The following is a 23,178-nucleotide window of genomic DNA, read 5'->3' on the forward strand; positions in this document are numbered from 1 at the left end:
TCATAAGATTTGGAACTTTTTTCATCACACTATACTACCTTCATTATATGTCCTTTCACTTCCCCCCACTTATGATGGTGGTCGAATCTACATAAGTAAATCGGTGGGAACTCTAATTTATGGTATGTCGATGGTGACGGAGTCCTCCAGGTTTGAGCATGCGCATTTCCTCTTTATTGCGTCTTTGAATACTGCGCCTGCGCTGTGGGGGTCAGTGAGCCAGGTGGTGTCCGACTGAAGGGTTATGGAAGACAGGTAAACAGGTTTCTATGGTTTCACTACAGATCATAAGAATATAACATTATTACGGGGTTTCGATGGTCATGACTTGTTTTTTTTTCTTCCAGTTAATGCCAATGGTATGATATTGTGTTTTACTCTATGGTACTGTATATTTGAAATTAGCAGCGCGCAAAAATATGGGACATTGTAGAGCTTTAGCAACTAACATTTTTTGCATTGGTCTGGTTACTTGACTTTAAATGACATTTGCTCTTTACACGTAATCCCCACGTCCTGTGTGCTGTGCCTAAAGCCTGTTTCTGTTGCGGCTGTAGTACTGTGTAGTAGATTCACTGACTAGGGGGGTTCACTCAGAATGATGAAGAGTGCTTTGTGAAAACCTTTGAGGTCTGTTTTTGTTCTCCTTGTTTTCTGCGGGTCAGATAATCACACTGGTGTGGTAAGGTAGCGCTTAGTTATGAATGAAGAGACGGAGCGCCACTGATGTCCTTTCTGACCCTGAGTTGGGTGCCCTTTCCTTGTCATTATTAAAATGTCTGTAGTGTTTGCAGCTATCGATACCCCCCATATGAACATTAGAGAGGGGTCCGGTCGGTCTTTAAAAGTTATTGAGCCGGGAAAACCCTCTTCAACTGCAGCTTTTTGCTTCTGCACTTGCTTCTCTGAAATCCCGGGTTTCGGTTCTCTTTCGCACGGGACGTGTTTCAACCCCTTGAGCAAGAAAATAATAATAATAATGGGACAAAAAAACAATTCTACGTGCTAGAAACTTAAAAGAGCTGGTCGATTTGTACCCTGTTCTTAAAGTCTAGGAAACCTCGAGATCTTATTGTTTTAAGTGGGGATTTCCTTATGATTGTAGGTCGAGATTGTTCTCCTGGGGTTGCAGTGACCTTCCTAAGCGCTGTCAGATGGTGCTTTCTCTCAAATACTGCATGCCGGAATAAGGAATGATGCACCATTTAGTTTGTAAGACTATCGATGAGGGTTTTCAGAGCTGTCATATCGCCGCAGCCTCCCCCTCTCTGACTCTCCTTGTGGTATCTCCCCAGCACGCCGGCCCCGAGCCTATTGGTCCTGTACGGCAGCCAGACGGGCACAGCCCAAGACACGGCAGAGCGGATTAGACGACAGGCTCAGAGGAGGCGGGTCCAAGTCAGGGTGGAGGCATTGGACAGCTACAATGTGGTGAGTGAACAGGGGTGTGACCGTGCGCGGATCTTCTGTTATCTAAGCTTTGAAAGCACTGGGTGTGGGATGGGTGGCACAGCTCTGGTAGGGGGAGAAAAAGTTATTTTTCATTATGCAAGTGTTCAGTAAGCAGTATGAGAATTTAACAGTTAAAAATACAATGAGGGCAGCACGGTGGAGCAGTGGTGAGCACTGCTGCCTCACAGCGCTGGGGCCCTGGGTTCAGATCCCCAGGGTGCTGTCTGTGTGGAGTTTTTGTGTTCTGCCTGCGTTTACCTGGGTTTCCTCGCGCAGTCCAGAGACATACTGGTGGACTAATAGGCTTCTGGGAGAATTGGCCCCTATTTAGAGTGTGTGTGGGTCCTGTGTCTGCCCTGCGATGGACTGGCGTCCCGTCCAGGGTGTAGCCTGCCCTGCGCCCGCTGCTCGCTGGGATAGGCTCCGTGAACTGGACGAAGAAGTTGGGAAACGGATGGTTGGGGGGAAAAATAACATCACTCCAGGTGCTGTCTTCTGGCCCTCCGCAAGCAGGATTTCACGGGCGCGTGCCCGAGACGAGCCGCACCAGGGTGTTTAAGGTGCTGATCTCACAGGCAGGCATCTCGTTCGCAGGCCCACCTGATCAATGAACCTCTGGTGGTCTTCGTGTGCTCCACCACCGGCCAGGGGGATCCCCCAGACAACATGAAGGTACGGGACGCCACCCCCGACCCCCCCAATGCGGTGTGGGTGCTCCAGGGTTTGTCCACTCCCAGAGTATGGGCTTCAACCTTGTGGGGGGGGGGCAGCTTGTACCAGACTCCCGCACCCCTCTGTGTAAAGACCCGCTTCCTGTTCTGCCTTTCCCTGAAGTCTCTGCCTGTGACTCCTGGTTCATGATTCACTGCTGGATCTGAACAGTTCCACTGGGTGGGTTTTCTTCAGTGCCTCCGGGGGATTTGAGTAGGGTGCCCTCGTAGTCTTCTCTGTTGAGAGCTGAAAATCTTTTCTCTTAGCCTGTCAGAACAGGACCTCTCTTTCAGCCCAGGTTTAACCTGATTTCTCTAGTTTTGCATATTTATACTGGATCCTATAGGGGCGGAGCGGTGGCCCTGTGGCTCAGGATCTGCGCCTGTGGCTGGAAGGTTCAAATCCCGCAGCCGGCAGAGGAATCCGACTCTGTCGGGCCCCTGAGCAAGGCCCTTCACCCCAGCTGCTCCAGGGGCGCCGTATAAATGGCTGACCCTGCGCTCTGACCCCCAGCTTCTCTCCCTGTTTGTGTGTCTCATGGAGAGCAAGCTGGGGTCTGCGAAAAGACACATTCCTAATGCAAGAAATTGTATATGGCCGATAAAGTGATCTTATCTTACATGTCCCACACCCTGGACCCCGGTCTCTTATATAGAGCAGCTTAACAAATGCTGTTACTCATTGACCGACTGGGTGAAAGCCGTGCCCCTCTGATTATCGAGTCCTGCCTCTGTATTCCACCTTCTTTTTGTCTCCCTTTCATTCTGATCGTCTAGTGTCGTCTATCGCACACAGGTGAATCCGGCTGTACGTATACGTTTCCCCTCTTTTTCCCAGCCCTGTTCCCGACCTCCTGCGTTTTTTCTCCCCCCCGTAGAACTTCTGGCGCTTTCTCTTCCGGAAGTCCCTGCCGGTGGGGTCGCTCTGCCGCCTGGACTGCGCGGTGCTGGGCCTCGGAGACTCCTCCTATCCCAGGTGAGGACGCGCAAAAGAATTGCATGAGAGCACGCAGAAGCACATTTCCAGCAAGGGCTGTTGCCCATCTGGCGGTTTTATGTTCAATTTGTTTATGGGTTTTTCAGGAAACACGAATATTGCGTGGCGCCATATACGATAGTGAACAAGTGTGAACAGTCATCAAGGCACCTAAACAGACTGTGTTAATCCGACAATAATATAAAAACAGGAAGAAAGGAGTAGAAAAAGGAAACTAGAGATGTGGCAAGTCAAGTGATTTTTAGATCCCGTCTTAAATTCTCTTTTACAGGTTTAATTTCGTGGCCAAGAAGCTGTACAAGAGGCTGCTCCAGCTTGGCGCCAGTGCCCTGCTGCCTGTGGGGCTGGCAGATGACCAGCATGACTTGGGGTGAGGACAGGATGGGGCTGGGGGTACGCGGTGTGGGGGCACACCCGTACACCCTCTCTTGACCGTGTCTGTGTTCCCTAGGCCAGATGCGGTGATCGACCCTTGGCTCAGTGCATTCTGGGACAGGGCCCAGGCTGTCTGCCCTCTCCCTGCTGGAGTAAGCGTGCTCAGCGACGACCATCTGTGAGTCTCCGAGACCTTCCTGGTCACTGGTCGTTATCGGAGGAGGCGAACTTGCAAACACCGGGCTGTGCTCCGGGTTCGCTCACCCGTTCTCTCCTGTGGCCCCCGGCAGGCTGCCTCCGCGGTACCTTGTCCACTTCCTGGATGATGTCGCCGAGGTCAGGCCAGGTGACCAGCAGACCCCTCCCCAGACCACGCCCTCCCAGTCCCACCCGTTCCAGGCACGGATGATCTCCAACGAGAGAGTAACCCACGCCTCCCACTTCCAGGACGTGCGTCTCATAGAGTTTGACATCACCGGCTCAAATATGGAGTGAGTACAGATGTGTACGTGTGCAGAGTGGGGGGCCTCAGTGTCTTAAATCGTCGCCCTACCCTTCACGCAGTCCCCTCTCGGGTCTAGCCACTTCCAGTTACAGCAATGTCCCCGTTTTTTGGAATCAACATCATGTGTCCTGTATCCCATATGTATCCTGAGATGCATCCCACTTTGAAGGTTTAATGCATTGCTGGGAGAATCCGATCCCTGGCTTTGCAGTGGTCCCTGAAAGGGCTGTGTCTTGTGCCCAGGTTCACAGCGGGCGACGTGGTGATGGTCTGGCCCAGGAACGCCCCCGAAGACGTGGCGGAGCTGTGCCAGCTGCTGAGGCTGGATCCCGCGCGCCGCTTCGTGCTGGCGCCCACGGACAGCGGTAAGGCGCGTTGGCGGTTACCTGAGCGAGGACTCCTGCAGGCTGGACGGGTGGTCGGGACCCGGGGTCCGCTCAAGAACCGGTCTGTTCCTTCGGATGTTCTTTGAGTTTCGAGAACCTGTGCAGTAAAGGACTCCCTCCCTCCTTCCTGCTGGCTCACGGCTGCTTCCTGTTGGGTGGGCTGGGCGTCTTTTCCCTCTTACCTCTGCTTCAGCTCCCAGGTGACACACCTGCTATAAAGTCATTCCATTAGCATTCCTCTTCTCCGGCAATTATCTGTGACAGCAGCACTGGGAAAACAACACAGGAATAACACTGCGTCAGGCCTTCAACAATGGACTGGTTCGGAATGGACTTTGAAACTCCTTCTATCACTGAGTTCAGAGGGGACTTTAGAGTAGGCAGATTGTTTAAGCCCCGAGTATAATTTAGCCAGGACATTGATATATGCCACTACTATTCTGACAGTTCAGTAACTGATTGTCCAGGACTTGGTGTAACTTCTTACCCAAAGGGGTGGCACCACCTCCTACAGCGCTGTGTCCGCAGTGACCATACTGGGGCGCCGGTTTAGAAATTCTGGCCCAGAGACAAGAGCACCACCTACTGGTCCACCAACACCACAGACGGCAGCCACCTAGTTCTCATTGGTCCCTAATTAGCAGTGCTGCTCCTGACCTTGGTCTGACCAGACCCAGCTACAAGATCAGTGCTGCCGAAGTGTGTCCCCACACTGACACTCTCCAGATTGCTTTGTTGCTTTAAAGTTGCGGTAGACTGTACGTGCCTCTCATGATCAGTATGTACAGTACTGAGTGGTGCCGTCCAGTAAGCTACTGACAACCAAATGAGCAGACACTAGTGTGTGGCAGCGGGTTTGTGTGCTTAAGGTGTGTCGAAGAGATCTCAGTCTTCACTCAGGTTAGGAGATTATCAAACAGAGATCTTTAATTTAATCAGCTGAAGGGGAGCGTATCACAGAGCAAGGGTTTCCCCTAGCACTCAGTAACATATGCACGCTTGACTGAACTTACACTTTCCTTTTTATACATTAAAAGTAGGTGAGACTTTAACATATCAAAGGGACATATGGAGAGAGGGACACTTTCAGAAATCTTTCACACATAAACTTAAACGGGACAGGAAGATGCCATTTGGCATCCTGCGATCTGTTTTATTTCTATCTGGTTGAACACACAGGTGTGAAAAATCACAGACTTCAGTTGCAGAAAGACAGTTGTCTTGGGTACGAACTGGAAACCTTTCCCGGGCGTAGTCACAGTCTTCACCCTCCTTACTTGGTCTTCCACAGGCGAATAGGCGTTACAGGCTTCAGGGTGCACACGAGAGGAGCAGTCAATAGTTCGGGACAGTTTTGTGTTTAAAGATGTGCCCTATGCCCTCAGCCACTGTGCCCACTCGCCTGCCCCAGCCCTGCACGCTCCGGGACCTCCTGGAGAACTTCCTGGACATCGCCAGCGTGCCACGGCGCTCCTTTTTCGAGCTGCTGGCGGGCTTTGCCACCAACGAGCTGGAGAGGGAGAAGCTGGTGGAGTTCGGCACGGCGCAGGGCCAGGAGGAGCTGCACGCCTACTGCCACCGGCCCCGGCGCACCGCCATCGAGGTGAGCGAGGGCGCTGCAGCCGGCCGAGCCCCTGCCCGCCGCGGTCCTCCGGTCCTCAAGGGGGCGCTGTTCTCTCGTCCCCCGCAGGTCTTGGCCGATTTCCCCCACACCACAGCAGCTCTCACTGTGGACTACCTGCTGGACCTTTTCCCCGAAATCAAGCCCCGCTCCTTCTCCATCGCCTCCTCCCTGCTGGTAAGGCTCTGCACTGTCCATCCCATTCGCCTGCAGTTTCAAAAAATACCTCACTGCTTTTTATAAAGTCATTTCTGTGCTCATTTGAGATGAGAGAGATCACGTTATCAGCCCTATACAATTTCTTGCATTAGGAATTCTTTTCGCAGACCCCAGCTTGCTCTCCATGAGACACACAGACAGGGAGAGAAGCTGGGGGTCAGAGCGCAGGGTCAGCCATTTATACAGCGCCCCTGGAGCAGCTGGGGTGAAGGGCCTTGCTCAGGGGCCCAACGGAGTAGGATTCCTCTGCCGGTAGCGGGATACGAACTGGCAACCCTCCAGCCACAGGCGCAGATCCTGAGCCAGAGGGCCACAGCTCCGCTGCTCAAGTGGTGGTCAAATTTAATTAAATGTCAGTCAAGTAATTAAGCGACATTCAGGTCGGTGAAGCGCCGGTTGAATGCAGCAGCATGTTGATGCAGAGTCATATCAAACCTGGCCAAGAGGATAGAGGGTTGGTGGGTGTTGATGAGTTGATGCTATTGAAACCTCTCAAGGGATCAAGGACAAGACAGGGCACACAGGAGGTGAGGAAGATCTTCCCGGCACTCCTGGCTCTCCTGTTCTCTCGCAGGCTCACCCCAACCGGATCCAGGTGCTGGTGGCTGTGGTGCGGTACAGGACCAAGCTCCACAAGCCGCGCAGGGGCCTCTGTTCGTCCTGGCTGGCCTCCTTGGACCCCACGCAGAGTAAAGTGAAGCGTGAAGCCTTACAACGCGACGCGGTTCAGACCTGTTGGTTGGCCGCCGAGCAGCGTGTCGTGGACTGGGGATGTGCTAGAATCCTGACAGTTTTAGAAGAAGACTAAAGACTTGAGACTTCAGGAGGTGAAGCGGTTGAGAGTTTGGAACGAAACGAGAAGTAAAAGACCGTACAGGCCTTCCGCAAACTGACTTTGAGACCCCTGGGCTGGTGTCGCGTTTCTGACGGAGAACGCAGTCCAGCCGCAGATGTCTGTCTGTGGGACTCTGGGATTTCCCAGCATTCCCTTCCTGTGGCCCCGTGTCGCTCTTATCTGACTGCGGAATGTCCCATCTTGCAGGGGAGGTGCGCGTCCCCCTGTGGGTGAAGAAAGGAGGCCTGAGGTTCCCCAGTGATGCCGACGCCCCTGTGATAATGGTAGGGCCCGGCACCGGGGTGGCCCCCTTCCGAGCCGCCCTGCAGGAGAGGACGGCCCTGGACAGGACAGGTCAGTCCTGCCTCCCCTTCGGCTCTCCTCCCTTCTTCCTGTAGCTTTCGGATCTGGATTCGTGTCGGAATTCCCACTGCGTCTCCTCGTTTTTCTCCCCCCCCCCCCCCCTCAGGGAACGTTCTGTTTTTTGGCTGTCGCTCGGAGTCCCGGGATTTCTACTGCCGCTCCGAGTGGGAGGAGATGCAGAAGGCCGGGCGTCTGACGCTCTTCACGGCTTTCTCTCGGGACCAGGTAGGCCGTTTATACGGCTTTTTTCCTCCTCGGCGATCCCAGGCATTTCCCATACGGAGCAGATCATCTACCAGAGCAGCCCCACCTGTGCAGCAGGTCAGGGGGAGAAGAGAGAAACGTCTTCAGTGGTTGAGTTCAGAGGGGATTTTAGAGTAGGCCGGTTGTTTAAGCCCCGAGTAGAATTGAGCCAGGACGGTGGTGTACGCCACTACTATTCTGACAGTTCAGTAACTGATTGTCCAGGACTTGGTGTAACTTCTTACCCAAAGGGGTGGCACCACCTCCTACAGCGCTGTGTCCGCAGTGACCATACTGGGGCGCCGGTTTAGAAATTCTGGCCCAGAGGCAAGAGCACCACCTACTGGTCCGCCAACACCACCTGCTTCTCAGTGATCTCAAATTCCAGTGCTGACCTGGCCACACCAGGCTACTAGATCAGTGTTACCAAGGTGCCCCCCCCCCCCCCCACTGAAACTCTCCAGATTGCTTTGTTGCTTCAGTCTTGCGGTAGACTGTACTTGCCTCTCACGATCAGTCTGTACAGTACTGAGTGGTGCAGTCCAGTGAGCCAATGACCAACCAATGAGCAGGATATACTGAAGCTCTTTCTCTAGTTAGTAACTGTTCTTATGTTTTCATGATGAAGTCCTAGAATGGCAGAGTGCAGAGGACAATGCAGAACAATACTGTAAGCAGTACTTTAGTATAGTGCGGTATATTACAGTGCAATAAAACAAGGTAAGCAGTGCAGTGTGTTACAGGCTGAAAAGCAGAGAACAGCAAAGTGCATTAGTGTCAGGTTCACTATAACGCAGCGTAGTGCCGTAGAGAGCAGGGCCTTGCAATGTAGTCTGGTGTGACGCAGCTCTGGAGGGGCCAGCCCTCAGTGCGGTGACGTGCAGGGCAGCAGGGCTCACCTCCGGCTGTGCCCGCAGGAGGAGAAGGTGTACGTGCAGCACCGCGTGCGCCAGCAGGCCCGGCTCCTCTGGGACCTCATCGCCAACCGGGCCGCCCACGTCTACATCGCCGGGTGAGTCTGCCAGGAAAAATCCTGAAATATATTTTGAAACTGCCAGATATACTTTCACTTTAACTATGCTTGACCGCATTGTTCAGAATACAGTTTACAGCAATGTCAGATGACATTAGGAAAATATATTACATTCCCTAAGATTTGATTTGGGGTGCCTACAAACACTTGTGGGGGAAAAAAAAACCGAACAAATAAAATGCCACCCAGAACACTGACCTGCAAGGCTCTGAATAATCTGGCTCCCTCTGGTGTCTCTGAGCTCTGTCTCGCCCTCCCTTCCATACGCTGTGTCCTTTGCACGCTGTACCCAGCAGTAAATGCCCCCGGTGTTGGGGTGCCCTGCCTGCGTCTCTTCGAGAGGCAGGTTCTTGGGCTGTTTCTAAATCTGAACCTCAAACTCCTCTTTGTTGCTGGGGGGCCTTTGTCTGCTTCCACTTACAGTGTGTCCTGCATGGTTTGGGTTTTTTTTTTATTGTATTTTTAAAAATGCTGATCCTTACATATAGCATCCTGGGGTTCGGAAAGGTGCTCTGTATAAATTATAGGTTTATTATTATTATTATTAAAGATCTCAGTACAACGATGGCATGCCTTTAATACCTCGGCAGAGATCTAGCGCCTTCCTGTACAGCTCCTAAATCACTCATCGCCAGCTCTGGCGGTCTCTCCTCTGTGTGTCCCCGGTCTCCTCCGGCCTCAGCAATGCCAAGCAGATGCCGGCGGCTGTGACCGAAGCCCTGAAAGCCGTGTTCCAGGCGGAGGGGGGGCTCTCGGCTCCGGACGCCGAGGGGCTGCTGTGTCAGCTGGAGAGGTCGGGCCGTTTTCAGACCGAGACCTGGTCGTGACCCCGGTGCCGGTCGGAGGCAGCCTGCTGGCCGCGCCGTTGTTCTTGATGAGTGTCGCGGGCGGTGAGCAGCGGGGCGGCCCGCCGGGAATCGCAGTGCTGGAGGTGCTTCTGTCTGAGGGGGGTTCCCCTATCTCGGAGACTGGGGGCTTACATTGAAGAAGCACCCCTATTCCAGCAGCCGCCGCCTGCTGTGCCACAGAACAGCCGCCGGCCGCGAAGCAAACGCGTGTGATTTCAAAAGGCACGACTGCCAGGATCCCTGTAACTGAGTGCGATTACAGTGCACATACAGCATACGTGTGATCGTATGAATGTAACCTTTATTATTTTTTTTTGTCTACTTATGAATTGCTTTTAAGGCTCTGGGGAGGACAGACCAATCATATGTTGTCTCAATGTGCTTTACTGGTGTTGTGGACAGATGTCTGTACACTGAATTTAAATAAACTGTTCAACTGTGCAATTCACTGGCATCTGGTTCACGTTGTTTGACGCTTACCGTGCGAGCAATCGCTGGTGTTTATTGGTTAACGAAAGCCGTTTTGCAACAGGTTCATTTTGTAGCAGGTAATCGGACGCCCGCAATCGAGTTAAACATCTAAAGAGAGAATTTTGTAAGATAATAGCGCAGAAATCGCGCACACGCCTCTTCCGAGACAGGTATATCTACGTTTCAAATCACACGTAATTTTATAATAGGCGAGTCTGCAGGGCGGACAAACTTGATAGCGGTACAAAAATACTTCCGGGACTCTATCCAATAGGCAGCCGAGTTTTAGATTCAATTAACTGATGCGTCCTCTGATTGGTCCGTCGGCAAGCACGGACAGCTGCAGGGTTCGCATGCCTCTGCCAGTCCGCTACTGGCGTTTTCGGGTCCTGTGTTGGTGAGTTTGTGCACGTTTTGTAAATAAATTCGTAGTAAATATCCATAATATGCGTATAACTATTGAATACCAAAGCTGGTGAATACTCTGGTGGAATAATAAGTTAATAAAATATTAATGTGCAGCTAGCGGGCTCGCTTCAGTACCTGTGGTCCCCTCAGGTAATTCTCGCCTGTGTATTTTTGAAACCCCTTCACCTCTAAAACAGGTTTCAGTTGCCATATTTAAGAGTTAACGCTCAGCTGCAATGATGCGTTTAATTAGACTGTTTTTTTTTGTGCGTCTAGTTTATAAAAGCGAGGAGAGGCGGCGGTTTGAATTCGGCGTGTTTGCGGCCCGTGCTCGTTCTCCGCTATTGTCTGTGCGGGTCCGAGTGGTTCGTGAGTAATTACGAAGGCGTGGGGTTATCATCGGTAGTTAACTTCAGTGTTTTTAAAAAGAGACCATTACGCACAGGTAGACGCGGGCCTGTTACTGTTTTAGCACATTGTCCTGAAGGTATGGCTTCATTCACGCAATCCGGAGTTACACTGTATTATTATTATTATTATTATTATTTTTATTATTATTGAGAGACAGGCTCACTGTTCTTCAGGCTGGGACAGGAGATCACACGCTGTATTATTATTATTGAGAGACAGGCTCACTGTTCCTCAGGCTGGGACAGGAGATCACACACTGTATTATTATTATTGAGAGACAGGCTCACTGTCTGCTCCTCAGGCTGGGACAGGAGATCACACACTGTATTATTATTATTGAGAGACAGGCTCACTGTCTGCTCCTCAGGCTGGGACAGGAGATCACACACTGTATTATTATTATTGAGAGACAGGCTCACTGTCTGTTCCTCAGGCTGGGACAGGAGATCTCACACTGTATTATTATTATTGAGAGACGGGCTCACTGTCTGTTCCTCAGGCTGGGACAGGAGATCACACACTGTATTATTATTATTGAGAGACGGGCTCACTGTGTGTTGCTCAGGCTGGGACAGGAGATCACACACTGTAGTATTATTCTTGAGAGACAGGCTCACTGTTCTTCAAGCTGGGACAGGAGATCACATACTGGGCTGCCAGTTCAACTGAGTTCCCTCCCCCTTCTCCCAGCAGGATTGGGAGTTGCTGTGATTCTGGTAGGTGTGGAAATTCTGGCGTTAGATTTGTAAATTTGGGGAAGAATGTCTAATCCCAGAATATTTGTCTCGCAGTGCAGTAGGAAGTGCACCTCTCTCTGTTTCTTCCTGCTGGCAGTGGGAGCACAGCCTGTCCTCTCTGGGCAGTCAGGTCTGCCTGTGTCCAGTTTCTATGGCCAGGCTGTGGTCACTGAGCCTGTCTTCTGTGAGCAGTCAGGTCTGCCTGTGTCCAGTGTGTGTGTCCAGGCTGTGGTCACTGAGCCTGTACTTTGTCAGGGTCTGTTTCTTTTTGCTGTTTCTTATCTTGGTCAAATATTCGGCTAGTGTGTATTGTCTGTTTAGGGTTCTGTAGAATTCCAGTTTATGTTGTTTGTGTGTGTGTGACCCAGTGTGTGAGATATTGCTGTTTGATCTGTGCTGTGATGTGCTTGAGTCTGAGTTGTGGTGCTCTAGCAGTGCTGTCCTGAGGCTGGCTGCTGTCGGTGTGGCTCAGGTCAGTGAGCCTCAGGACCAGCTGGCTCTGGGGGCTCTGTTTTGGGCTCAGCAGAGTCTTGTTGTAGCAGGAGTTTGGGTCGGTGCTTTTTAGGTGTAGCCAATACTTTATTACACTCTCGTGTATATTGATTAGTAATGGATTTTAGCCTAATTCAGCCCTGCACAAGTTAGGAGTTTTTCTCTGCACGTAGGTGGTGTTTTTACAGAATTCCATGTGCAGGGTTTCTATGGAGTGTTTGTGCCATTGACTGTAATCCTGGTCTGAGAGTGGACCACACACTTCACTGCCGTACAGGGCAATGGGTTGGATTACACTGCCAAATATTTGGAACCAGATTCTTGTTGGTTGATGTTCAAAAGCTTCCTTTTTATTGCGAAGAAAGCCCTGAGTGCCTTCTCCTTCAGTGCTTTCACTGACGGGTCAAAATTCCCAGATGAGCTGATTGTCAGGCCGGTACAGTATGTGTAGCTGGATGTGTGCTTCAGTGTGTGCATGCTGTTCAGTGTGAAGTGGTACCTGTTTCCCTGAGGTCTGGCTTTCTTCTGGAAAACCACGACTCTGCTCTTGTCCAGATTGAGTGACAGCGCCCAGGTCTGACAGTCCTGCTCCAGCAGTGCCAGGCTCTGCTGTTCTGGGTCCAGATGGGCTGGCAGTGCCCAGGTCTGACAGACCTGCTCCATCAGTGCCAGGCTGTACTGATCTGGGTCCAGATGGGCTGGCAGTGCCCAGGTCTGACAGACCTGCTCCAGCAGTGCCAGGCTCTGCTGTTCTGGGTCCAGATGGGCTGGCAGTGCCCAGGTCTGACAGACCTGCTCCATCAGTGCCAGGCTGTACTGATCTGGGTCCAGATGGGCTGGCAGTGCCCAGGTCTGACAGACCTGTTCCAGCAGTGCCAGGCTCTACTGTTCTGGGTCCAGATGGGCTGGCAGTGCCCAGGTCTGACAGACCTGCTCCAGCAGTGCCAGGCTGTACTGATCTGGGTCGATGGGCTGGCAGTGCCCAGGTCTGACAGTCCTGCTCCAGCAGTGCCAGGCTCTACTGATCTGGGTCCAGATGGGCTGGCAGTGCTCAGGTCTGACAGTCCTGCTCCAGCAGTGCCAGGCTCTACTGATCTGGGTCCAGATGGGCTGGCAGCGCCCAGGTCTAACAGTCCTGCTCCAGGAGTGCCAGGCTCTACTGATTTGGGTCCAGATGGGCTGGCAGTGCCCAGGTCTGACAGACCTGTTCCAGCAGTGCCAGGCTCTACTGTTCTGGGTCCAGATGGGCTGGCAGTGCCCAGGTCTGACAGACCTGCTCCAGCAGTGCCAGGCTGTACTGATCTGGGTCGATGGGCTGGCAGTGCCCAGGTCTGACAGTCCTGCTCCAGCAGTGCCAGGCTCTACTGATCTGGGTCCAGATGGGCTGGCAGCGCTCAGGTCTGACAGTCCTGCTCCAGCAGTGCCAGGCTCTACTGATCTGGGTCCAGATGGGCTGGCAGCGCCCAGGTCTAACAGTCCTGCTCCAGGAGTGCCAGGCTCTACTGATCTGGGTCCAGATGGGCTGGCAGCGCCCAGGTCTGACAGTTCTGCTCCAGCAGTGCCAGGCTCTACTGATTTGGGTCCAGATGGGCTGGCAACGCCCAGGTCCAACAGTCCTGCTCCAGCAGTGCCAGGCTCTACTGATCTGGGTCCAGATGGGCTGGCAGCGCCCAGGTCTGACAGTCCTGCTCCAGCAGTGCCAGGCTCTACTGATCTGGGTCCAGATGGGCTGGCAGCGCCCAGGTCTGACAGTCCTGCTCCAGCAGTGCCAGGTTCTACTGATCTGGGTCCAGATGGGCTGGCAGTGCTCAGGTCTGACAGTCCTGCTCCAGCAGTGCCAGGCTCTATTGTTTTTGATCCAGATGGGCTGGCAGTGCCCAGGTCTGACAGTCCTGCTCCAGCAGTGCCAGGCTCTACTGTTCTGGGTCCAGATGGGCTGGCAGTGCCCAGGTCTGACAGTCCTGCTCCAGCAGTGCCAGGCTCTACTGATCTGGGTCCAGATGGGCTGGCAGCGCCCAGGTCTAACAGTCCTGCTCCAGGAGTGCCAGGCTCTACTGATTTGGGTCCAGATGGGCTGGCAACGCCCAGGTCTAACAGTCCTGCTCCAGCAGTGCCAGGCTCTACTGATCTGGGTCCAGATGGGCTGGCAGTGCTCAGGTCTGACAGTCCTGCTCCAGCAGTGCCAGGCTCTATTGTTTTTGATCCAGATGGGCTGGCAGTGCCCAGGTCTGACAGTCCTGCTCCAGCAGTGGCAGGCTCTGCTGTTCTGGGTCCAGATGGGCTGGCAGTATGCAGGTCTGACAGTCCTGCTCCAGCAGTGCCAGGCTACTGATCTGGGTCCAGATGGGCTGGCAGTGCTCAGGTCTGACAGTCCTGCTCCAGCAGTGCCAGGCTCTACTGATCTGGGTCCAGATGGGCTGGCAGTGCCCAGGTCTGACAGACCTGCTCCAGCAGTGCCAGGCTCTGCTGATCTGGATCCAGATGGGCTGGCAATGCACAGGTCTGACAGTCCTGCTCCAGCAGTGGCAGGCTCTGCTGTTCTGGGTCCAGATGGGCTGGCAGTGCCCAGGTCTGACAGTCCTGCTCCAGCAGTGCCAGGCTCTGGTGTTCTGGGTCCAGATGGGCTGGCAGCGTGCAGGTCTGACAGTCCTGCTCCAGCAGTGCCAGGCTACTGATCTGGGTCCAGATGGGCTGGCAGTGCTCAGGTCTGACAGTCCTGCTCCATCAGTGCCAGGCTCTACTGATCTGGGTCCAGATGGGCTGGCAGCGCCCAGGTCTAACAGTCCTGCTCCAGGAGTGCCAGGCTCTACTGATTTGGGTCCAGATGGGCTGGCAACGCCCAGGTCTAACAGTCCTGCTCCAGCAGTGCCAGGCTCTACTGATCTGGGTCCAGATGGGCTGGCAGTGCTCAGGTCTGACAGTCCTGCTCCAGCAGTGCCAGGCTCTGCTGTTCTGGGTCCAGATGGGCTGGCAGTATGCAGGTCTGACAGTCCTGCTCCAGCAGTGCCAGGCTACTGATCTGGGTCCAGATGGGCTGGCAGTGCTCAGGTCTGACAGTCCTGCTCCAGCAGTGCCAGGCTCTACTGATCTGGGTCCAGATGGGCTGGCAGTGCCCAGGTCTGACAGACCTGCTCCAGCAGTGCCAGGCTCTGCTGATCTGGATCCAGATGGGCTGGCAGTGCTCAGGTCTGACAGTCCTGCTCCAGCAGTGGCAGGCTCTGCTGTTCTGGGTCCAGATGGGCTGGCAGTGCCCAGGTCTGACAGTCCTGCTCCAGCAGTGCCAGGCTCTGCTGTTCTGGGTCCAGATGGGCTGGCAGCGTGCAGGTCTGACAGTCCTGCTCCAGCAGTGCCAGGCTACTGATCTGGGTCCAGATGGGCTGGCAGTGCTCAGGTCTGACAGTCCTGCTCCAGCAGTGCCAGGCTCTGCTGTTCTGGGTCCAGATGGGCTGGCAGCGTGCAGGTCTGACAGTCCTGCTCCAGCAGTGCCAGGCTACTGATCTGGGTCCAGATGGGCTGGCAGTGCTCAGGTCTGACAGTCCTGCTCCAGCAGTGCCAGGCTCTGCTGTTCTGGGTCCAGATGGGCTGGTAGTGCCCAGGTCTGACAGTCCTGCTCCAGCAGTGCCAGGCTACTGATCTGGGTCCAGATGGGCTGGCAGTGCTCAGGTCTGACAGTCCTGCTCCAGCAGTGCCAGGCTCTGCTGTTCTGGGTCCAGATGGGCTGGCAGTGCTCAGGTCTGACAGTCCTGCTCCAGCAGTGCCAGGTTCTACTGATCTGGGTCCAGATGGGCTGGCAGCGCCCAGGTCTGACAGTCCTGCTCCAGCAGTGCCAGGCTCTACTGATCTGGGTCCAGATGGGCTGGCAGCACCCAGGTCTGACAGTCCTGCTCCAGCAGTGCCAGGCTCTGTTGTTTTTGATCCAGATGGGCTGGCAGTGCTCAGGTCTGACAGTCTTGCTCCAGCAGTGCCAGGCTCTGCTGTTCTGGTTCCAGATGGGCTGGCAGTACTCAGGTCTGACAGTCCTGCTCCAGCAGTGCCAGGCTCTGCTGTTCTGGGTCCAGATGGGCTGGCAGTGCCCAGGTCTGACAGTCCTGCTCCAGCAGTGCCAGGCTCTACTGATCTGGGTCCAGATGGGCTGGCAGCGCCCAGGTCTGACAGTCCTGCTCCAGCAGTGCCAGGCTACTGATCTGGGTCCAGATGGGCTGGCAGTGCTCAGGTCTGACAGTCTTGCTCCAGCAGTGCCAGGCTCTGCTGTTCTGGTTCCAGATGGGCTGGCAGTGCTCAGGTCTGACAGTCCTGCTCCAGCAGTGCCAGGCTCTATTGTTTTTGATCCAGATGGGCTGGCAGTGCCCAGGTCTGACAGTCCTGCTCCAGCAGTGGCAGGCTCTGCTGTTCTGGGTCCAGATGGGCTGGCAGTGCCCAGGTCTGACAGTCCTGCTCCAGCAGTGCCAGGCTCTACTGATCTGGGTCCAGATGGGCTGGCAGTATGCAGGTCTGACAGTCCTGCTCCAGCAGTGCCAGGCTACTGATCTGGGTCCAGATGGGCTGGCAGTGCTCAGGTCTGACAGTCCTGCTCCAGCAGTGCCAGGCTCTACTGATCTGGGTCCAGATGGGCTGGCAGTGCCCAGGTCTGACAGACCTGCTTCAGCAGTGCCAGGCTCTGCTGATCTGGATCCAGATGGGCTGGCAATGCACAGGTCTGACAGTCCTGCTCCAGCAGTGGCAGGCTCTGCTGTTCTGGGTCCAGATGGGCTGGCAGTGCCCAGGTCTGACAGTCCTGCTCCAGCAGTGCCAGGCTCTGCTGTTCTGGGTCCAGATGGGCTGGCAGCGTGCAGGTCTGACAGTCCTGCTCCAGCAGTGCCAGGCTACTGATCTGGGTCCAGATGGGCTGGCAGTGCTCAGGTCTGACAGTCCTGCTCCAGCAGTGCCAGGCTCTGCTGTTCTGGGTCCAGATGGGCTGGTAGTGCCCAGGTCTGACAGTCCTGCTCCAGCAGTGCCAGGCTACTGATCTGGGTCCAGATGGGCTGGCAGTGCTCAGGTCTGACAGTCCTGCTCCAGCAGTGCCAGGCTCTGTTGTTTTTGATCCAGATGGGCTGGCAGTGCTCAGGTCTGACAGTCTTGCTCCAGCAGTGCCAGGCTCTGCTGTTCTGGTTCCAGATGGGCTGGCAGTACTCAGGTCTGACAGTCCTGCTCCAGCAGTGCCAGGCTCTGCTGTTCTGGGTCCAGATGGGCTGGCAGTGCCCAGGTCTGACAGTCCTGCTCCAGCAGTGCCAGGCTCTACTGATCTGGGTCCAGATGGGCTGGCAGCGCCCAGGTCTGACAGTCCTGCTCCAGCAGTGCCAGGCTACTGATCTGGGTCCAGATGGGCTGGCAGTGCTCAGGTCTGACAGTCTTGCTCCAGCAGTGCCAGGCTCTGCTGTTCTGGTTCCAGATGGGCTGGCAGTACTCAGGTCTGACAGTCCTGCTCCAGCAGTGCCAGGCTCTGCTGTTCTGGGTCCAGATGGGCTGGCAGTGCCCAGGTCTGACAGTCCTGCTCCAGCAGTGCCAGGCTCTACTGATCTGGGTCCAGATGGGCTGGCAGCGCCCAGGTCTGACAGTCCTGCTCCAGCAGTGCCAGGCTACTGATCTGGGTCCAGATGGGCTGGCAGTGCTCAGGTCTGACAGTCCTGCTCCAGCAGTGCCAGGCTGTACTGATCTGGGTCCAGATGGGCTGGCAGTGCCCAGGTCTGACAGACCTGCTCCAGCAGTGCCAGGCTCTGCTGATCTGGGTCCAGATGGGCTGGCAGTGCACAGGTCTGACAGTCCTGCTCCAGCAGTGGCAGGCTCTGCTGTTCTGGGTCCAGATGGGCTGGCAGTGCCCAGGTCTGACAGTCCTGCTCCAGCAGTGCCAGGCTGTACTGATCTGGGTCCAGATGGGCTGGCAGTGCCCAGGTCTGACAGACTTGCTCCAGCAGTGCCAGGCTCTGCTGATCTGGGTCCAGATGGGCTGGCAGTGCTCAGGTCTGACAGACCTGTTCCAGCAGTGCCAGGCTCTACTGTTCTGGGTCCAGATTGACTGGCAGCACGCAGGTCTGACAGTCCTGCTCCAGCAGTGCCTGGCTCTGCTGATCTGGATCCAGATGGGCTGGCAGTGCCCAGGTCTGACAGTCCTGCTCCAGCAGTGCCAGGCTCTGCTGATCTGGATCCAGATGGGCTGGCAGTGCCCAGGTCTGACAGTCCTGCTCCAGCAGTGCCAGGCTCTGTTGTTTTTGATCCAGATGGGCTGGCAGCACGCAGGTCTGACAGTCCTGCTCCAGCAGTGCCAGGCTCTACTGTTCTGGGTCCAGATTGACTGGCAGTGCCCAGGTCTGACAGATCTGCTCCAGCAGTGCCAGGCTCTGCTGTTCTGGGTCCAGATGGGCTGGCAGCACTCAGGTCTGACAGACCTGCTCCAGCAGTGCCAGGCTCTGCTGTTCTGGGTCCAGATGGGCTGGCAGCACCCAGGTCTGACAGTCCTGCTCCAGCAGTGCCAGGCTCTGCTGTTCTGGGTCCAGATGGGCTGGCAGCACCCAGGTCTGACAGTCCTGCTCCAGCAGTGCCAGACTCTGGTGTAGCCCCTGTTCTTCGGGCGACACCAGGACCAGATCATCTGCATAGAGCAGGAGCTTGATCTCTGTGTGATGTAGTGTGAGACCAGGTGCTGCAGACTTCTCCAACATTCCTGCTAACTTACCGATATCGATGTTGAACAGCGTGTTTGCCAGATTGTTCCATTTTGAATGGCCAGTTCTTCTGGTTTCCATTTGTTTAAAGTGTTCCACTTCTCCCAGAAGCAGTTCTGATTTAATAACTCCTCAGTTTCTGTGAGTCGTTTATGTATGTTTCTTTTCTTTTCCAGTGTGTTTGTAATGTTTTACCATTTCACAGTAGCTGAGGCAAAGATGTGCGTTGTGTGGTTGTCTGTGTTTTTGAGTTTTCGTAGTGCTTTTCTGCGCTATCAAACCATTTTTCTTTTGCGTTGGTTTTTTTTGTGGTTTTTAGCTTTGATTTCGATGCTAACTTGTGAAATAGAGGGTTTTGTTTTTGTGTAGCCAAGTGAATGCCTATTCTTTTGGTTTGATGTGGAGTGTTTAGGAATGTGTCCAACAGTGTCTGATATTCTTCATCGCACAGTGCAGTTTGATATCTGTCCAGGCGGTCTGTGTCCCATCTGTGTGCTTGGTTCAGGCTCTACAGCTACAACCGGCTCCAACCCCTGACCCCTGACCTCTGACCTTCCTTTCTCCTTCCAGGGTGACAGACCTGTTTCCTGCTTCCTGGTGCAGAGCCGTGAGGCTGGGAGCTGGGAGCTGGGAGCAGCCATGCCCTTTCTCCACGGCTTCCGCAGGATCACCTACGAATACCAGTCGCTGGTGGACGCGGTCCTCCGCGTGCTGAGGCTGGAGGAGGGGCGGGAATCTCGGGACAGGTGAGACTGTGGATCAGGGCAGTAGGGGGGGAGCCTCCAGCTCTCATCCTTGGGGAGGGGGGGGGGCTTCACAGCATCGGGCACTGCAGGAGCCGGGAGAGATGTTACTAAATTGGCCCAGTTAAGCCACTAACGAGCGAATTGAGGCCGTCATGACCTTAGGTTTTGGGAATGAAATCCACTGGCGGTCCAGAACCTGGATTGGTACCGCGGTGAGAGCAGAATACTGCAAGTCTGCAGCCCCAGTGCCTGCAGGTTACTGGTTAAAGATTGGCTCATAAATGAGTTCAGACCTTCCTGGCTCCTAGTTCTAATAGAGAGCGTGAATGGCTGAGCCCGTCTTGCCCCCCCGAGAGGCTGTCTGCGTTGTGTTGTAACATCGGCGGCTCTCCGCGCCAGTGCCCCTGCCCCCGCGGACGACCCGGCCCTCCGAGACGCCCTGACGGCGCTGCTGGAGCACGAGGCCCAGTCGGCGGTGTTCAAGGAAGGGGTCAGCTGCGCCCTCTTCAAGGTGGCCGAGACGGGGCTGGTCAGCGCCGCCGAGATCCTGCTGCAGTACGGAGCAGACCTCAACTTCGAAGGTGAGGGGGGGAGGGGTGGTGGTGGTGGTGGGCTGGTCACTTTTTATTTTGCGAAGATCGGAAAGTATTAAACCTGCCATTTCCCCCGGGACCTTACCCTTCACATTCCCGGAAATCGGAGCACATGGCTGTGGTTGTCCCCCCCCCGGATTGGCCTGTTGATCATCCCTGGGGACTCCTCTCTCTCTCTCTCTCTCTCTCTCTCTCTCTCTCTCTCTGCTGACCTGGGCCGGTTCTGTTCTGTTCTTTCCAGATCCTGTCAATTACTACAACCCTCTGCATATCGCGGTGCTGAGGAACCAGCCCGGCATGGTGGAGCTGCTGGTGAGGCACGGAGCCGACATCAACAAGAGGGACCGGGTGAGCGAGCCGAACGCGGGCTGCTGGCTAGGATCGCGGGGGCTCCTGGTTTTCATTCCGCCTCCGATCCCGCTTGCTAATTTGTACCAACTGGGATAAGATGTCAGATGAGCTTTATTCCAATTAGCACCTGCTGAAGATTTTTTTTTAAAAAAAAGAAGATACCGTAAAACTAAAAACTGTAAAACTAGCCATTCCTCCCTTGTGATTTTGCCTTTCCTCCTTATTAGACCCAGTTTTTTTTCTGCTATGAATTACAAAAGCACTTAGTGTAAGACAGGGGAGGGAGGGAGTGCGCCGGCACTGTCCAGTGGGGTTCGTTTGGACTGCAGCCTATGAGCAACGCACAAAATAAACCTGCACCGAGCTCCGTTTTTCTGCCTCAGAGTGCAAGACCCCCATTGCGTTAGCGAAATACCACCCGGACAAACCCCCTTTTCCCCTGCTCCCTGCCTGAAACGGAGGGCAGTGGTAGCCGCTTCATCGTGTCAACAGGTGACGCGCGAACGCAGTGCTCTCCACTCGGCGACCTCCCTGGGCCTCCGCGTGGGAACTGCGGTTCTGAACTGAGGCCCGGCTGCCCTCTCTCTCTCTCCCTCCCTCCCTCCGCTCAGATCCACGAGAGCAGCCCGCTGGACCTGGCCAGCGAGGAGGCGGAGCGGCTGTCCTGCCTGCGCGTCCTGCTGGACCTGGGGGCCGACGTCAACGCCAAAGACAAGAACGGTACGGCCCGCGGCCGCCGGGCGACCCGTGTCCTGCCCCATCCCTGCGATCGCAGCCCGCTTCGTGGAGCCTGGAGCACGAAGTGCCCGGGTGTGGGGTGTAATTTGTCCCCACTCTTTAAACTTGTTAGCTTGAGCCTCTCTCTGACGGGGATGAATAAGGAGGGGGGGAATCTCTTCTACTTGGGATAATTTCCAATGTCTGTCTCCCCTTCTGCCTCCTCCTGCGCAGGCAAGACGGCCCTCATCCATGCCCTGGCCAGCAGTGATGGTGTCACCGTCTGCAACACCGACAGCATCCAGCTGCTGCTAGAGAGAGGTAGGCACACACCTTTAAAGGAGGGTGGGGGGGGGGTGGCTCTTTGACTTGGAGGGGTTCGGTCGTGATCCCACAGCCGGGGGGCTTTTCCAGAGGAAAGATGTTCGATCTTGTCCAGGAGCTGTGCGACGGAGCTCTCTCTCTCTCCCCTGTCTCCCCAGGAGCGGACATGGGCGCCACCACGCAGGAGGGCGAGACGGTGCTGTCGCAGCTGGTGTTCCTGGTGTCGGAGGCGCTGGAGGGGACGGCGGAGGATGCGGCCGCCATCGGGGACTTCTGCCTGGAGGCGGCCCGGCTGCTGCTGGCCCACGGGGCGGACCCCAGCCGCTGCATGTCCCACAGCGAGGGGGAGGGGGATCGGGAGGAGGAAGAGGAGGAGGTTTGGGCCTACGAGCCCTCGCTGACCCAGGTCTGCCTGGAGCATTTCGATCTGCTCTACCCGCTGGCCGTGCTGCTCCTGCAGAACGGCGCCGCCTTCCACTGCTCCCGGCACGGCGCCACCTGCTGGACGGGCTACTGCCCGACCTTCAACCGGCTGTGCGAGGCGCTGCAGCAGAGCGACCGGGACGCGGCCTCCGCGCTGCTGGCCAAGGCCGAGTACCTGCTGGAGCTGGCCACGGCCTCCTCCCCCGCCCCCGCGCTGCCCCCCGGCTTCGAGGTCTGCGTGTCCTCCTACGTCCCCCGCGCCGAGGAGGTGCTGGGCCTGTACCGCCGCCTGCGGGAGCACCACGCCGCGCCGGCCGCGCTGCAGCAGCTCTGCCGGGCTCGGATCCGCTGCCTCCTGCAGCCCTGGCCCCTGGAGCGCAAGGTGCAGGCCCTGCCCCTGCCCGACAGGCTGAAGGAGTACCTGCTGCCCGAGCACAAGTACGCCCCCCGGCCCGGCCAGGACAGCTTCAGGCCCTGCCTCACCCTGCGCTGACCGCGGGGAGGAGCGCCCCCCCGCCGGCGATTGGGGGGGGGTCAACCTGCAGGACAGACTGAAGACCCAGGCCTCACTGTTCTCCCCCCGCAGTGCTGAACGCTCGGGAAGAGGCCGGCCGTCCCTCTCGCGCGCACGCGTGCGTCTGCGCTGCCGTCACCGGAGCGTGAGTACTGTATTCACACCGACTCGCCGTCGGAGGCGTTTTCACTCGGCCGAGGGGGGAGGCTGAGGCCCTCCGATCTGCAGGAGGGTCCTGGTTTGTTGTTTCTCTTCATTCCGTCAGGAGCAGCACGCTCATGGGTACAGGACAGGATCGGGGCCTGGTTTTACAGGGGGACGCTGCTGGTGTTGGGGAGGGTCACTCTGGCCCCAGGGGTTCACATTGTCTCACACACAGGGAGTTCAATAAACAGGGAGTGTGTGACTCTGGCCTGAGCCTCCTGTCTTGTTTCCACCATGGACAGCACTGTTGTCAGTATCTGTTTAGGGCTGGCTGTAATGTTGTGTGCGCCTGTGTGCAGACGGCTGGTAAGTGTGCGAGGATGTAAGTTCAGAATCGGGGGCTTGTGGGTACAAGCCTGTTGGGCTTCTCGTCGTGCCTGGGACATGGGCACTATCTCCAGAGCAGGAGACAGTGCCCCAGCACACATGCATGCACCCTGAAACCCTGCACGACTGGATTAAAAAGGGCAAGTTGCTGAGACTAGGAAGTACATTTTGAACT

General features: G+C 55.6%; 2 protein-coding genes across 5 annotated transcripts; both read left to right on the forward strand.

The window, feature by feature from the left end:
• The first annotated feature begins 177 nt into the window (after positions 1–177).
• ndor1 (NADPH dependent diflavin oxidoreductase 1) lies at positions 178–10,035 on the forward strand. 4 transcript variants are annotated; one of them, XM_088904579.1, is made up of 15 exons: positions 178–255; positions 1,296–1,431; positions 2,047–2,124; positions 3,041–3,138; positions 3,431–3,529; positions 3,611–3,712; positions 3,825–4,025; positions 4,283–4,404; positions 5,811–6,028; positions 6,116–6,223; positions 6,840–6,954; positions 7,308–7,454; positions 7,570–7,688; positions 8,624–8,718; positions 9,422–10,035. In XM_088904579.1, exons 1-15 carry the CDS (start codon positions 245–247, stop codon positions 9,564–9,566), a joined length of 1,794 nt encoding a protein of 597 aa, XP_088760705.1. In that variant the 5' UTR covers positions 178–244; the 3' UTR covers positions 9,567–10,035. The 4 variants fall into 4 exon arrangements, with proteins under 4 accessions (XP_088760705.1, XP_088760704.1, XP_088760707.1 ...); XM_088904578.1 differs by lacking the exon at positions 8,624–8,718; XM_088904581.1 differs by lacking the exon at positions 2,047–2,124 and having other exon boundaries at positions 189–255.
• A 362-nt stretch (positions 10,036–10,397) lies between these two features.
• asb6 (ankyrin repeat and SOCS box containing 6) lies at positions 10,398–22,884 on the forward strand. The gene is made up of 7 exons (XM_088904582.1): positions 10,398–10,455; positions 19,375–19,550; positions 19,950–20,131; positions 20,385–20,491; positions 21,106–21,214; positions 21,446–21,532; positions 21,694–22,884. The coding sequence occupies exons 2-7, from the start codon at positions 19,444–19,446 to the stop codon at positions 22,449–22,451; spliced, it is 1,350 nt and encodes a 449-aa protein (XP_088760708.1). The 5' UTR covers positions 10,398–10,455; positions 19,375–19,443; the 3' UTR covers positions 22,452–22,884.
• The last annotated feature ends 294 nt before the right edge of the window (positions 22,885–23,178 follow it).

This window comes from Atractosteus spatula, chromosome 23 (genome assembly GCF_055471065.1).
Source record: "Atractosteus spatula isolate fAtrSpa1 chromosome 23, fAtrSpa1.hap1, whole genome shotgun sequence".
NCBI lineage: Eukaryota > Metazoa > Chordata > Actinopteri > Semionotiformes > Lepisosteidae > Atractosteus > Atractosteus spatula.